At 36.8% G+C, this 14710-nt stretch overlaps 1 protein-coding gene across 1 annotated transcript; it reads left to right on the top strand.

Annotated features, from left to right (window-relative positions):
* Window positions 1–81: 81 nt before the first annotated feature.
* LOC116725920 (AN1-type zinc finger protein 5) lies at window positions 82–11564 on the top strand. Its single transcript, XM_032572335.1, has 6 exons — window positions 82–212; window positions 1322–1520; window positions 1808–1919; window positions 4043–4185; window positions 5823–5930; window positions 7985–11564. Exons 2-6 carry the CDS (start codon window positions 1361–1363, stop codon window positions 8131–8133), a joined length of 672 nt encoding a protein of 223 aa, XP_032428226.1. The 5' UTR covers window positions 82–212; window positions 1322–1360; the 3' UTR covers window positions 8134–11564.
* Window positions 11565–14710: the final 3146 nt, after the last annotated feature.

Consider the following 14710-nt stretch of genomic DNA (forward strand, 5'->3'; position numbering starts at 1 on the left):
CATCCCTTAGTCCGTTTTAACAGCCCCTCGGTCCACAATCTTGTGGTTTCTGTTGGTTCCTATGATCTGAATCGATGAGGATGACGTCATGGTCCCTGTTTCGAATGTCGGGAACGCGCCCTGGGTAGGAGGCCGCGCGTTCTGCTGGGGACACAACTTGTTCAAATCTAAAGCTCAAGGTCGTTGACAGCCTCCGGTACCTTGGATTTCAGGTACTGTTTGTATCTCAGAAAGACATAGGACCGTTTCGCTGCGTACTGCCAATTTTAAACTCGCCAGAAGAGTGTCGGGAAGCCCACTCGTTTAGGTTGACTATGCTAGTAGCGCGGCTAACGTTAGCCAGCTAAAGCTAGAGTTTATTCGATTAAAAACAACCCGGATTTGATTGTTGTTTGTTACCAGGGATACATTAGTTTTTATCTGCCTGAGTTCCTTTGTAAGGAAAGGTAAACGTGTAAGTTTTGTTCTTCTTTTCGCGCTGGTATGTAGAGTCAGACAGATAAAACGGCCATCGCGGCTGTTTGCTAATGTTGCTGTTTGCTTTGAGCTAAGCCAGCACTGGACGGCTGTTGTTTTCTACAACAGCCTGTCAGTGGGAAGTTGCTTAGCTTAATTTGAAGCAATCTTCCCTTCATAGTTGCTGAATATTTTGTTATGTAAGACTTTTGGGTATGTTTTTGAGTTGGTTTCGTAGTTGCCATGTCTTTCGGTGTTGTTCCTTTTATGGCAACTTTTTTCCTGATCTACATCTTGCTTTGCGGCGGAAGAAAGTGTAATCCATCAACTAGCTGCTGTTTTCGCATACCGTCGCTCCCCCTTTAAACGGCAGCGGTGAACGACTCTTTTGTAGCTTTTGTTTGTTGATCCTTTCTGGTTCTTTCCTGATAAATCCTCAGCTTAATAGGATAAGCACTTTTTCATGCTTTGCCTTAATATGTGAAAACGTAGCTCTGTTGTACTTTTATTATATTTGTCACCTGTTCTGAAAGTGTTATTGTTGTTGCTTGCTTTCTTTTTAAAACTTGGTTTGGATTCAGATTTTGCTTTGTTGTTCTCTGATGCTGTAAAGAGTGAACTGGACTTTGTCACTCAGTTATTGGTGTTCGCTGAACATATAAATCTGTTAGGCTAACTTTTATGAAATTTAACATTACAAAGTAATATTGGACCACAACCATCTAAAGCCTTGAATTTGCTTCAGCTCTGTTCTCATGCCGCCATGCCAATCTCCAAGCTCTTTTAGCTGAAAAATGGAAAAACTCATCTGGTTAGATGGGAAATGCTGGACAATTTTGACTAACTGATTTTACCACATTTTCAGGAATATCCTCTCCCACCCCCCTTCCCCCTCTGTCAGAGCATGGCTCAGGAGACCAATCAGACGCAAGTGCCAATGCTTTGCACTATGGGATGTGGTTTCTATGGTAACCCTCGCACCAATGGCATGTGCTCTGTCTGCTACAAGGAACACCTGCAGAGACAACAGGGAGGGGGACGATCCAGCCCTCCCGGAGAGAAAGGTAGGACAGAAAACCTGCCAACAACTGGGTTCAGTCTGATATGATTCGCTTTCAGGCTTCAGAGCTGCTAAATTTGCTAAAAGGGGTTGGAGAACAGCTGCCTACACTGTGGCATAAGAAAGCAACAGAGTGACATTGTCATGTGCTGTTTAACCTGAACTCAACTTACATCTGATCTTTTTTGTCCAGGGCAGTGTGTTTTCTTTATCAAGACACTTGAAATAAGATATATATTTTTTTAAATCTCTCTGTAAGTTCTGTGTTATCACCCTTTTCTTTTCACACAGCTGCTACATCACCATCAGGATCACCAACATCAGCAACTGTAACTGTGGAAGACACAAACTCAGAGCTTAGTACAGAAGCAGCAGGAACGCAAGCTGAGGAACAAACAACCAGGTATGCTGACAAACTCCTGGACCATTTCTCTGTCTTTTACATGTATAAAATCTGTCTCATTTATCATGGCCCAATATCCGTTCCTTTGATTACCAATACAGGTAAATGTAGGCATAAAAATTGGTAAAACAATGTTGGCATGAAGATTGAGAATAAGTTTTTTTTTTTTTTTTTTAAACCCCAGCATATTTGAGTTGGTTATTGCTTAGAATATTCTACCTTTTTTCTTAGTTCTGCTCTTTATAAAGTAACGTGCAACAGAGTATTAGGTCCTAATAAAAAAATAAGGTGACCAGGGATGACAACATTTCTGCCAAAAACTTGATTTCTCGATCAATTTCAAATATTTACTAGAAAACTGTTACATATTCTCTATCAAAAGTTGTAAATTTTTGTTGTAAAACAACAATATTTTTTTTCATTGATTAAAGGCAAAAATGTACAATGTTAAAACTAAGAAATTTGTAAGAAAAAAAAATATCTTGAATGGATCAGAGGAAAACTCAGAAGTTTAATGAGATTATGAAGTCAGACATTTGCAACAAAACATGACAAAAGTCCTGGGATTGCAGTGGGAAAAATTGGAGTTGTGCATCTGGATATTTTCCAGAGTGTAAGTGGGACATCCAAGCTCTTTTCCGGTATCAGAATATCTCTCGGGTGCAGAGTCGACACAGCCATGTTGCAGCTTTCCTGACTATCCGTATCCCGTTTGAGGCGCTCATGGTGATTCTGCACCTGGGATGTGTCGTTTGGTACAGGAAGAGCCTGGATGTACTATTTACACTTTGGAAAGTATCCAGATGTGCACCTCTTTAATTTGCCACTTCAGTCTTAGATGATGTCAGAAATGACCTTAGTAAACCTCAGAACTTTTTTACTCCAATTTCTGACTTCATAATGTCAGAGGATGTCTTAGTTTTATTGCTGTAAATTTATGTCTCTAGTCTGGAAAATTGCCCTTTTTTTCTCAGAAATTTACTTTGCACATTTCTTTTTCAAAACGTGGTTGCATTAGTGCTTCAGCCTTTTCAAAAGTTTTTAGTAGCAAGCTTACTTATGAAAATCAAATTTAAGCAGAATTTAGATTGGTTGAGCGATACATTTGGATTTTTTTTTGTCCTGTTGTCAACTTATTGCTTACATGTATCTAAATAGTTACAGTGTAGGGAAAATGTATGTTTTCTTTGTTTGGTGGATGTATTGGAGGGTGTCAAACTAATTTTCATGTCAGACCACATCAAGACCATGAATGTCCTCAAAGGGACAGTTGTGACAGAATGCATTGATAAAATCACCAAATTACAAACTGATACAATATTATAGCTTTTTCTGCATTTGAGTTACACTTCTAATATTTGTTTTCTATTCACAATGCTGTAATATGTCCCTACGCAAAATATTTGATCAAACAACCATTATCTCGAAGTTCTTTTTCTGTGGCTCTAATCTCTAAAGAGCTACAGAAATACTAGTATGTCTCAGTAAGTTAGAATGTGACGTAAAAGTGCACTATTTCTTGCACATTTGCATGTCAAGCCACTCTTGAACCGTGGACGTCGTCAGAGGCGTCTCACCTGAACTGAGGAGAAAGTGAACTGGACTGTGGACCAGAGTCCTGTTTCCAGATTGAAATAAATTCTACATTTTATTTTGAAATCAAGGTCCCAGTGTCTGGAGGATGAATGGAGAGGCACTGACTCCATGTTGCTTAGAGGTCCAGTGTTATATTTTCGGTCTGTGATGGTTTGCCATCAGTCATAATCATTAAAATGCCAAAAAAATAAAAGCTTGAAATACCTCTATAAAATAACTGTTTCATGGACTGGAAAGAAATATTCCACTTTTGCCAATATTAAAATTGTTTGAGACGTACTAGTATTTGCCCCACAGGCCTCGAGTTTGATACGTGATGTATAACTTTACGATTATCAGCGGCCCTTATCAGATTTCATGCAATGAACTTTAATTGCAACTTTACTCAGGTTTTCATTTCATCCTCATTTTCCTGTCTTATCTGTCTCATCTTTCTGTTCCCTTTAATAGATACTCTTTTTCCGTAAATTGTTTTTGACTATTTGATCTGTCTAATTTCAAACTATGCTCCTGTTTTGTGATGTTAGTCCCAGCTCTCCGAGCCCAGTAACTCAACAGATGACAGCTATGAGCATCTCCCCAGACTCAGGGGCCGTAGACTCCGATCGAGCAGTGGTTGAGGGAGGAGAGGAGGAGGAAGATGAGGAAGAGGGGACATCCAATAGCGCAGGTGAGCATCACTTAAGGGGTTTCCAAAACAAGTCCTTATAGTAGTGTAAATGGGTAAAACATGTCTCTTAATATATGCACTGTTTTAGTATTCTAGTATTCGGTCTTTGGTTAAAATAAACGTGTAGTTCTTAGCTTTCGCTTTTTGTTTCAGAATGTAGCGCTTTAATGCATATTCTTTGAAACTTGTTAGTAGTCATTATCATACTATTTGTGTGGAGAAGAGTTAAATTCTTAACTCTTTAACGCTTGGGGATCTGTTTAAGCTCCTACCATTTTCAGTTTAAAAAAACCCCAAATATCCACGTCTACAAAATGCGATATTGAGTTGTGAAATTATTGGAGTATGAGATTGCTTTAACTACTAGATAAATGTTTTATGGTTATTCACCTCAAATATGATCCTGTTGCAAATGAGTAATCTAATGAAGGAATGTGAACTATTTAAATTTCATATCAGATTTTAGCTAATTTTTCACAACAAATCAGCTGTCCATGGTGCTTTTGGTGAAGATGTGTGAAATTTTTTATAATAAATTAATCTTTCATCACAGTAGCATTAAAATAAAAGCTAACTTTTAAGTTGAGTACATTTATTTATTGTTGAATATTTCCACTCCTGCAGTGGGATGAGTAGTGAGAAAGTTTTGGGTTTGATTCCAGCTTCCTCCGTTGTGTGAGCCTGTCTGGGGGAATGTGGTTATTCCCTCAACATGATTCAAGTGGTCCATATAACTAGCAAAGGGCATTTTATCTTCAGTCCACAGCATCACAGAGCCTTTGCCATTCTTAACAGTGGACACGATTTCCCACTGCATCATGCTTTGTTTAACAAACTGCTGTCTGCTTCACTTATCTTCCTCTCAGCGAATACCAGCAACCTTTTTAATTCAAAGAGCTATGTTGTCACCCGCTGCTGCAAAATGAGCATAGAGCCACTTAAAGTATTAATTTTATAAATATGCACTAAATGAATTATATTTTGAAAGCTAGGGAGATTTAAACTAAAATGTATTTCTATTTTTAGATGTTAAAACAAAAGGAATTGTCTCATCTTTACAAGGGGCAAAAAATGAATACATTTTGTGTAATAAAGCCAGCTAAGTGAACCCTTTCCATATAATTGTGAAAGATGGGTAACCCACTTAAAATTTAAAGCACATAGTTTGAAGCTAAGAAACATTAAATTACTTTTTAAAGCCTCATACAATCGATCTGCTCTTGTAAATATTCAATGCCGATATCTCAAGAAAACATAAAAAACTGAAAATAGCCACCCTTTCTAGTTGCCTTTATAATTACAAAACATCTTATTTGGTTTTACAAGAGCCACAGCGTAGAATCCAACGAGCCACATGTGGCTCTGGAGCCGCAGGTAGCAGACCCGTACTGTGTGCTAACAGGATAAACTTGGATCCTCATCTAGCCTTGCTTGTAATCGCTCCAGTTAATTGAAACCTTAGATAAGAGCAGGCTTGAATATGTGGCAATTTTCCTTTTAACCATTTCCTGACTTGTAACTGTGGCACACAATTGTCTTTCTTAAATTGTATGGATTTCTTTTTGGCCTGCCTCTTTTGAAAAATGACTAAGGGTCCTCCCTCATCTAAGTATATGCTGTTTTCCTTCTAACATCAGAACCTGTGGGTGATGATGCACAAGCTTCTTCTGAAGGTGACCAAACCCCCGATAAGAACAAGAAAAAGAACCGCTGCTTTTCTTGCCGGAAGAAAGTGGGCCTTACTGGTAAGTAGGGAAAGCAGTTTCCACACTTTCAGGGTAATTATTAAGCTCTGCCGTGATGTTGGGCTCAATAAGTTTGCAACTTGTGGCCCGGGATTGCTGCAAATCTTTACTTTAAGCCCAACATTTAGTAGACCCCTCGACCTCTCTAACCGTGTAGAAGATTGGAGACCCAATATCCAATCTTCCACAATCTTATTGCATTATCTCTGTAACCATGTAGAAGTGGAGATCCAATCTGTTATCCAACTTCTGCCAAAACATTTTAGATTTAGCATTATGAATTTAAGAGATTACTGAACTTGTATTGGATCCTTTTAAAAGTTTTTTAAAATTATAATCTTTCCTCTCTAGGAGTCTAGGTTTTGTTTTAAAAAGCTACAGTATGTGACTTTAACAAAAATCTGTTTTTATTTTTTACACATAATCTATAAAAAGATTGAACTCCTCTGCCTCCTTCCTGTGGTCTTATTGCCATCGGAAGAAATGCATTGCTCCTGGTCAAAAACAGCCAATCGGAGCCAGGAGGAGGGGCATAGTGCTCTCAGTCAACTTCATATAGGTGCTGCTCAGTGCAGAAATGGCGAAGAAACAACTTGCTGTTCCAGGAAAACTGTTTATTTGTCGTATTGGCAGTCATGCTAACGCTCCTGGGCAATCAAGGCAGGCTCTGTTATGGTGAACAGCACAGCAGGACAAGTGGGGGTTTGTGAGCAGCACATACACAAAGGTAATTCACAGCACTGTGACCCTCCTCCTGGCTCTGATTGGATGTTTGTATTGTACACGCTCCATATTTTGCTTTAGAAAATATCCAAGATGGTGTCACGCCAGAAGCACTCAAAATATATTTATATTTCACAAAAAAAAAGACGAAACTAGGGCCAGTTGCAACATGTTCAAAACTTTAATCACAACAAAAGGAGGAAATACCTCCATCCTTACAGTTGACCACACTGCATGCAACCAATATTGTACAAATGTGAAGTGTTTGATGTATTGCTTAGCAACGTATCAAAGCTTTGAGCTCAGAGTCCCCTGCTATAAATGTCCCAGGTAACGTTAAACTCCTCCGCATTCTGGATATTGTATTTATTTTAGCGCCATACAGTATGAATAATCTTCATCTCACATTAACATTTACAGTCATGTTCAATAAATTCCAATATATTTTCTGATGAGGCTTATCTGTTATATTAAAAGCACAATAGCTGTTGATGTGCAGGAAGTTGCATTTGATGTTTAAATGTTCATTTGTCAGGGGGTTTCGTATTGCTCAAGCCAGTTTTAACTGGTTAATATTTTGCTGGTTTCTTTTGCAAATTACTGATTTTAGAAAAATCTTTGAAAGGGTTTTTTTTCTCTCCTTGAAATGGCAAAACTTTGACTGTAGTAGAATCCTATTATGTAATATTGTCTTTAATATACTTTACTGGCTCAGGCAGGACAATTGGCGTTACAAAAACCGTTCTGAGCGTGTAACCCTTTGGAATTGTGAATTCATACTGCAGCACTAAGCATTAGTAAAATGCTGCCAACAACTTCCAATGGATGTTGGATGGATGGAGGTTGAAAACACCTGAACAAATTTGCTGCACTCCTTCCTCTTATCTGAAGTCTGTTTTCAGCCTGAACGAACAGCAGATAGGTAGCAAGAAATTGTTTTTTTTAAAATAGCTTCTTCCATTTTAGTATTTCCTCTTACTTCAAATCTAAGCCCTTATTAATCACTTTGAGTTGTCTTTGACATGCAACAACTTATGCACTGAAAAAGGGATTCTTGAGCTGCCAATCAAGCAAAATTTCCTATTAATGGAAAAACATTTACTGTCTGAAAGATTTATATGAAAGTAGTTTTTAAAAAAACCTGTAGTTAATTGAACTTTTAACTACGGTTCAAAGTTAAGTGCAACAATCCACATAAAGCAGAGCTGTTTGGATATGGCCTGTACTTGCATAGCGTTTTATTAAGTCCAGAAGACCCCAAAGCATCAGTTTGTATTCATATTTTTTATGCTAATATTTAATTAAACAGTTTTCTTTTTCTTTTAAATCAGGTTTTGACTGTCGCTGTGGCAACCTGTTCTGTGCCATCCATCGCTACTCTGACAAACACGACTGTCCATACGATTACCGGAGTGCAGCTGCTGCACGCATACGCAAGGAGAACCCCATCGTGGTGGCTGAAAAAATTCAGAAGTTATGAGGACTAAGTGCAATAAAAGTCTCTACGACTTTGTGAATTTGAACAATGGCAACTTGGATGAAAAACACCCGACATCGTGGCTTCATTTGTTCAAGGTAGTCGAAGGCGGGCGGGGTGGAGCGACGTGGTCGCAGCAAAAGTCAAGACACGCCCCTTACTAGTATTTCCCTCCCTCTCTTTCTCTTGCTGTCTCTCTCTCTCTGCTAGTGACTGCAGCTAAATCTGAGTGTCAGTGTTTTGGGCTTGTATGAAAGTGTGCGCGCGCGTGTGTTTGCATACATCTGCTTGAGAGTTAGGGAGAGAGTAGTAGGGGCTTGATGGACATTTGTTTTGCCATGGGGAGGGAAGGGATTTCATTTTAGACCTTTTTGTTTCTCAACTTAGAGGGATCGTGTTAGTCATTTTTATTTGTACAATCCCTGTGGGTCATTGAAATAAAATGGGTATAAGCAGTTTGGGAATGTGCCACAGCCTGGATAATGAAACCATATTATTCAGAAGGTGTTAGTTCAAAAAGAGAAACAAAAAAAAAATCATGTGTCAGACCTTTTTAAGGGCTTTGGAATATTTTTTGTCTTAGACTTTAAAATTTCTGTAACCTTCATTTTGAAATTGCTTTTTCCCCCTCTCTTTAGCTCTCATTCTTTGGATCACCACATGTTGAAGTCCGAAGGCTCAGCATTTTTTTCAAAATTTCTTTCTTTAGGTTGACATGCATGGATACTGGGTACATGAACAGCTATTGATTGGGGAGAGAAAGGTCAGAGCTGTCGGAGAACCTCGACTTAACCGAGTGATTGAATCCTGTTTTTTTTTTGTTTTTTTTTCTGTTTTAATGAGCGTATGACTTCAGAAGATCTATATTAATATATTCTAGTTAGCTTGAATTGTGTGATTGCATTCTATTTATTTTATATTGTTTGGTTGGTATGTGCTGGAGGATTGGTGGCATGTGTCAGCAGATTGTTAGGATTTGCACTTTGCAGTTTTATTTAATGAATTCCGTCCTTACTCTATAACCATGAAAGTAAAATAATACAACCTCTCATATGGATTGGAGTGCAGTTTCACTGCAATCTGTGCATTAAGATTGCCTTTTTCTCACTGTTTTTCTTCTTTGAAATAAAGCACAACAATGGATATCAACTGCAGAGCACAAAATATGTGCCAACCCTACTTGGTTTTGTTCAGCATTTTGGTCATTTGAAGTTCTTATCTGAGCTATAGAACAGGCTCAGATGAAAAATAATGTCTTGTTTTAGTAATGAGGTGTACTATAGGAGGTTTTCCTTGAAAACCTTTTTTTTGTGTGTGCTTTTTTGTTTTTGGAGTCGGAGTGAGGCTCCACGTTTCTCTAACCACCAGCAGACCACTGACACATGCTGAATGAAAACTGACCCGGGTCGCAGTTAAGCTACACAAAAACATTGTTCTGCTCAGCTACAGCAAAGATTGTCGCCGTGCTGTGCTTTCTGTTCTTTTTTTTTTTTTTCCTTTTTACATAGCAGTCTGATTCAGACGAGTCCTTATGCAAAGATCGCTTCTAGCTAGCTTGTTTTCAGGAAGTTCTGACCTAATGCATGTGTGCAGTTGGACATGAAGCCCAGCGTTGCAAGTTGACTGCATAGTTGGAAATGTTGGCGCTGTAGTCTGAAAAGGCCACACTCAGCAGTAGCACAATGCATGGCTGAAACCTTTGGGGCTGAAGTTATCAGGACTCAACAGTTTTTTTTTTTTTTTTTGTTTTTTTCAAATGTAAATAACATATGGCTCCAATTCATATAGTATAATCTTTATGTAGATTATTGCCAGGTAACTAAGGTGATGGATTGAGGTGAAGAATAGTACTATGTGTATTAAAGTGCTTTTCATAATTATCCAAAAAAAAAAGAAAAGTGCCCTTACTGGCACTGACAATTTTACCAATTTATTACCCCATTTAATGTACAATTATAACATGTAAAATTTTGTCTTTTCTGTAAGCCACCCGCTACTTGTATCTTCACCAAGCCATGCATCTTCTATTTTTTACAATCATAATGTTTAAAAAAAAAAAAAAGCCTCCTTACGCATTTAACATCCCTTACTCTGTATTCCGATCCCTGCTTTTATCCTGTTACTGATATTAAAAGTTTATAAAGGCCCCCATGACGTTCAGGTAGCAGTTGAGGTTTCACGTTTTCATTATTTAAGCTTTCCCCGTAAACGGCGCTTGATCTTGATCATTAAGTATTTATAGAAAAGCTGAAAGGAAACTGAAAGGTGTTTTTTATTTATTTTTTTTGTTTTTGTTTGTTTTTTCCCCCGAAAAGAAGCTAATGCAGATTGTGATCGATGTGAAGCTTTTCTTCTGAGATGAGTTTCCGCTTTAACTCCTCGATTTGAATTCTTGTTGAAGTCTCTGTGTTGGTGATGGACATGTCTGAATGGCTGCTGGGGTGAGGACTTGGCATGCCAATACCGAGCCCATTTACCTGCGATAGGCTGAGCGTCTATAAACCCTGACTGTGATTAATTTCTCCTGCCGTTTTGCATCTAGTGGAAAATTGAAATCCAGATGGGGGTGAATCTTGGGTGATGATGAGACAAATAACAGTCTCGCTTTACGAAGACTTATAGCTGGTGAATTCTGAATATACATACATATATATATATATAAACATAATTCCCAGACTTTCAAATATTGTTTGATACAGAACATTTAGTTTTGCTTTACAGATGACTTGTAAAAAGATTGTTCGGCTGCATAGATCATGGGGGTCCCAGGATTTGTGCTTATTAACGACTGCTCATATCAGTAACCCGACCCTGTAAACAGGCTTTTTTCTAATAATTACGAGCAGTTTGAATGTAAACCACGATATTTCACACAACATGTTATGATGTCAATTTAACAGACTATTTGGATCTTATTTTGACTGTTTCAGGGAGAGAATGGATAGCCAGTTGTCATTTTTACGCAAGTGTCAGTTGAACCACTAACATCGTTTAGACTGTGATTTGGCACCAGCAACTAGAGTTAGCATTCCTACATAATCTAGATTCCATCAGTACATTAGCCTCTCTTTTTTTTCTGTGTATTGATTATGTTCTGCTGTCTTCAATTCAATGTTAACATCACCGTTGATAAAAATGTCTTGATCATACAGGAGGTTTGATTGATATTGATAAACCTATATCTTACTGCTGGTTTAAGTTCTGTTTCCCCACAGGAGTAAATGCAGATTAAGGTTATTTTGATCACTGTCATTAAAGATTAATTGTGGAGATTTCAGATTAAATTTTTGTTCAGAGATATAGTTCCTGTCCCTTCGCACTCCAGTCCCCCAGAGACACCACCAGATAACCTTTTTTTTCTTTTAAGAGTTAGGATTGTATGATGTGTAAGATTAAGTATAAAACAATAAAATCACAAAGTTTATTTTAAAGTATACTTGTCTTTTGTTTTCATTTTTATGCACAAATGTATTTCTTTGTTATATACTTTCTTACATTATAACTACAAACAATGGATTTTATCAAGATTTTAGGTGGTAGAGCAACACAAAATAACATAATTATGTTTTGATGAAATAAAACTGATCTGCCCCCTTTTTACTCCAGCACTCCTAAGGAAATTCCTGGCTACTAATTGACAGATTTCACAAGGGAAAAAGGCATTGATTTTAAAAGGGGTCACTTTTGTGGTTTGCCTCAAGTCAGATAGGGGGAAGAGCATGCATGTGGAAGATGATCTAGTTAGATTTGATCTAACTAGAAACATGAAGATGTAGGGATGCTTTTCTTCAGGGCAGGAAAACTGGATGGAATTAAATGCATTGCAATCTTTGAAGAGAGCTCATTGGTGTCTGCAAAAAGGCAATAGAAGGGTTTAAGTCAAAGCATTCTTATATACAGTATATTAGATTGGCCTATTCAGTGTCCACAACTAAGTTTAATTGAGAATATGTGCCAAGTGTTGGAAATTGCTGTTCAAACACCTTCTCTCCTCAGTCTTAGCCGACTTTGAAAAATAAAAATGAACATGGCTGACGCATCCCGAGACGTGCAGCTGTACAAAACATTGCTTTGGGAGAGGCAGAAACAAATGCACCCCACATTTCCTCTGATTTCTATATTTAACCAAATTTAGCAAACTATCCTTTTTCTCATGCACAAACTGCTCATCTTTTGTATAAAGTTACTCAAAGCAATAAAACTTTTTGCTGTAACTAACAATGTGAGAAAGACTAATGGACGTGAATGCTTCTGCGAGGCACTCATGCTCTAAATGTTACGTTGCCGATATAAACTGGCGCTCTTGTCTGCTTTTGTACTTATTGTTTTGAGATTCAACAAAATGCCGTTGGCACAAAAGCTACCATTCAGCTCACATAATGTGTTTTAATGTTTAACAACACCAAGAGCCTGCCCAAAGGAAAGAGGCTTGTCTGTTTGTGACTACTGTTGTTTTGTAATATTTTGTAAAAGTATAATTACATGAGCAATTGCACTCTGCTGAAACTGTGCATTCTCAGATGGCATTGCAAAGACTCACACCAAAAACAGCTGTTAGTTGTGGGATCCTAAATCATATAATAATGGATATGATTTATCCATTTTTATGTGGATAAATCATATAGTCATATGATTTATGAATATATGATAAATCATATATATATATGGATATATTTATCCACATAAATATATGATTTATGTGGATAAATCATATATCCATATGATTTATCCATATAAATCACATGGATTTATATGGACAAATCTGTATATGGATAGATATATGTACAGTATATCTATCCATTGATAGAGATGGATATCTATCCATATCTAGATAGAGTATACCTTTATTTATACCTTTATAGATAAAGGTATAAATATTTATAAATACTGTATATAGGTTTATAAATAAACCTTTATTTATAAAAATGTATTTATACCTTTATAAATAAAGGTATACATAAAATACCTTTATTTGTGTATTTATTTACATAAATAAAGGCCACTTTATATATGTAAAGTTGCCTACATAAATAAGTGGAGCAATATTGCAGGTACTGTCTCTTACTAAAACATCCAGAATAAAAAACAGAATATGAACAAAGGTACTTGAATATGTGTGGCAGAAATCTAAATGTTATTGGTAGACTGTGCACACTGTGACATCAATTTAGTGCCCTATTTTCAGCTATGGTTGTCATTCATTTTTGCTCAAGATTCAAGCATCTGGAATGAGTTCTCACAGAAGCCCTGCAGGCCTAAAGAAATTAGATGTTTAACACAGCGTACGCAACATTCTGCTGGTATAGAGGACAACTGTGTTATAATAACCATGTCTGAGTCTTCTTCTACTTCCAAACTATTTGTCACTGCTGTTCTAATTATAGCTTTACTGCTTTAGCACATGCAAAGTAGTTACAAGAAGCGACATGTTTTTCAATCTTCTCTAGTATAAAACTGCATCCCATAGTTGTTTCTGACCTGCGACAAAATGGCTTCTGTTTTAATAACTAAATGTGATACAAACAAGTTAAATTTGCATCAAGCATCTTAAAGCCTGTGCAGAAACTAAATTATATTTTGTTCAGGCATATCTGTATATGAGGAAAACAACTATTCATCAACTAAAACTGAATTTAAGTATTTCTTTGCGATGTGCTTGATTCTTTTTGTAGAAATTGCTTAGAGTTTTAATTTTTTCACTTTGTAATTGCACTTTTAAAAAATAATTTCACTTTTGTCATGTACTTTTAAACGAAAAGTTATTTTTATTGTATTTAATTAATCAGATAAGTTGTTCCTAAAAGCAACTTTTGTATAGTTCAAAAACTTTGAAAGCATTTGGACTAACTAGGTTTTAACATCAAGTGATTCTGGAGGTTAGCGTTGATGCTTGGAATAAAAAAAACATTTTCTCTGTAGCTGTTTAGTTTTTCTGTAAATTGTCAGGATGCTGAGTGGGGATTGTAGAGCACGTATGTGAACAGCAATACCCTAAAATCCAATCTAGCTTTTACAGCAAAACCAGTCCAAAACGATCACCACTTGATTAATATGAGAATATTTAGTAGCTGTCAAAAGTAAAACACAAGCTGCAGCACTCTGAACCATCTAAAGGCCATGTAAAACTGCTAAAAGCGTGTCAGTAATCTAATCTTGAAGGAAACAAAGGCATGAATAAAGATTTGAACATGCTCTAATAATAGACCTAATCTAATTTTAGTAACATAACAGATGAAAAAATGTTTTATCTAGTTACTTTGTGATGGTTAAATGAAAGGTTCAATCAAAGATTACAAAGAATATTAAGCCTATTGATACAGTAAATAGCACAGTCATCCATAAAAGAACGATAATACCTCTAAACCTAATCTTTTCAACATCTAACATGTAAAACCAATACTCACATGTTTCTCTAAACATTACACAGTAATGTATATTGTAGAAAATGATACATAAGTTGCAATTAAATCTCTATTTAAGCAATACAGGTTATTCAGAATATAACATTCTACCAAGCCCGTTTACAAACAAAAAGTCCCGCAAACATAAACTGTGTGTCTGTGTTGTTGCATTTTTGGCG

The sequence above is a fragment of the Xiphophorus hellerii genome, chromosome 9 (assembly GCF_003331165.1).
Source record: "Xiphophorus hellerii strain 12219 chromosome 9, Xiphophorus_hellerii-4.1, whole genome shotgun sequence".
Lineage (NCBI taxonomy): Eukaryota > Metazoa > Chordata > Actinopteri > Cyprinodontiformes > Poeciliidae > Xiphophorus > Xiphophorus hellerii.

Coding starts and splice junctions, on each gene's coding strand:
- LOC116725920 (XM_032572335.1), top strand. CDS start 1,361: ATGGCTCAGGAGACCAATCAGACGCAAGTGCCAATGCTTTGCACTATG. Junction 1,521..1,807: donor CAGCCCTCCCGGAGAGAAAG/GTAGGACAGAAA, acceptor CTTTTCACACAG/CTGCTACATCACCATCAGGA. Junction 1,920..4,042: donor GCTGAGGAACAAACAACCAG/GTATGCTGACAA, acceptor TTGTGATGTTAG/TCCCAGCTCTCCGAGCCCAG.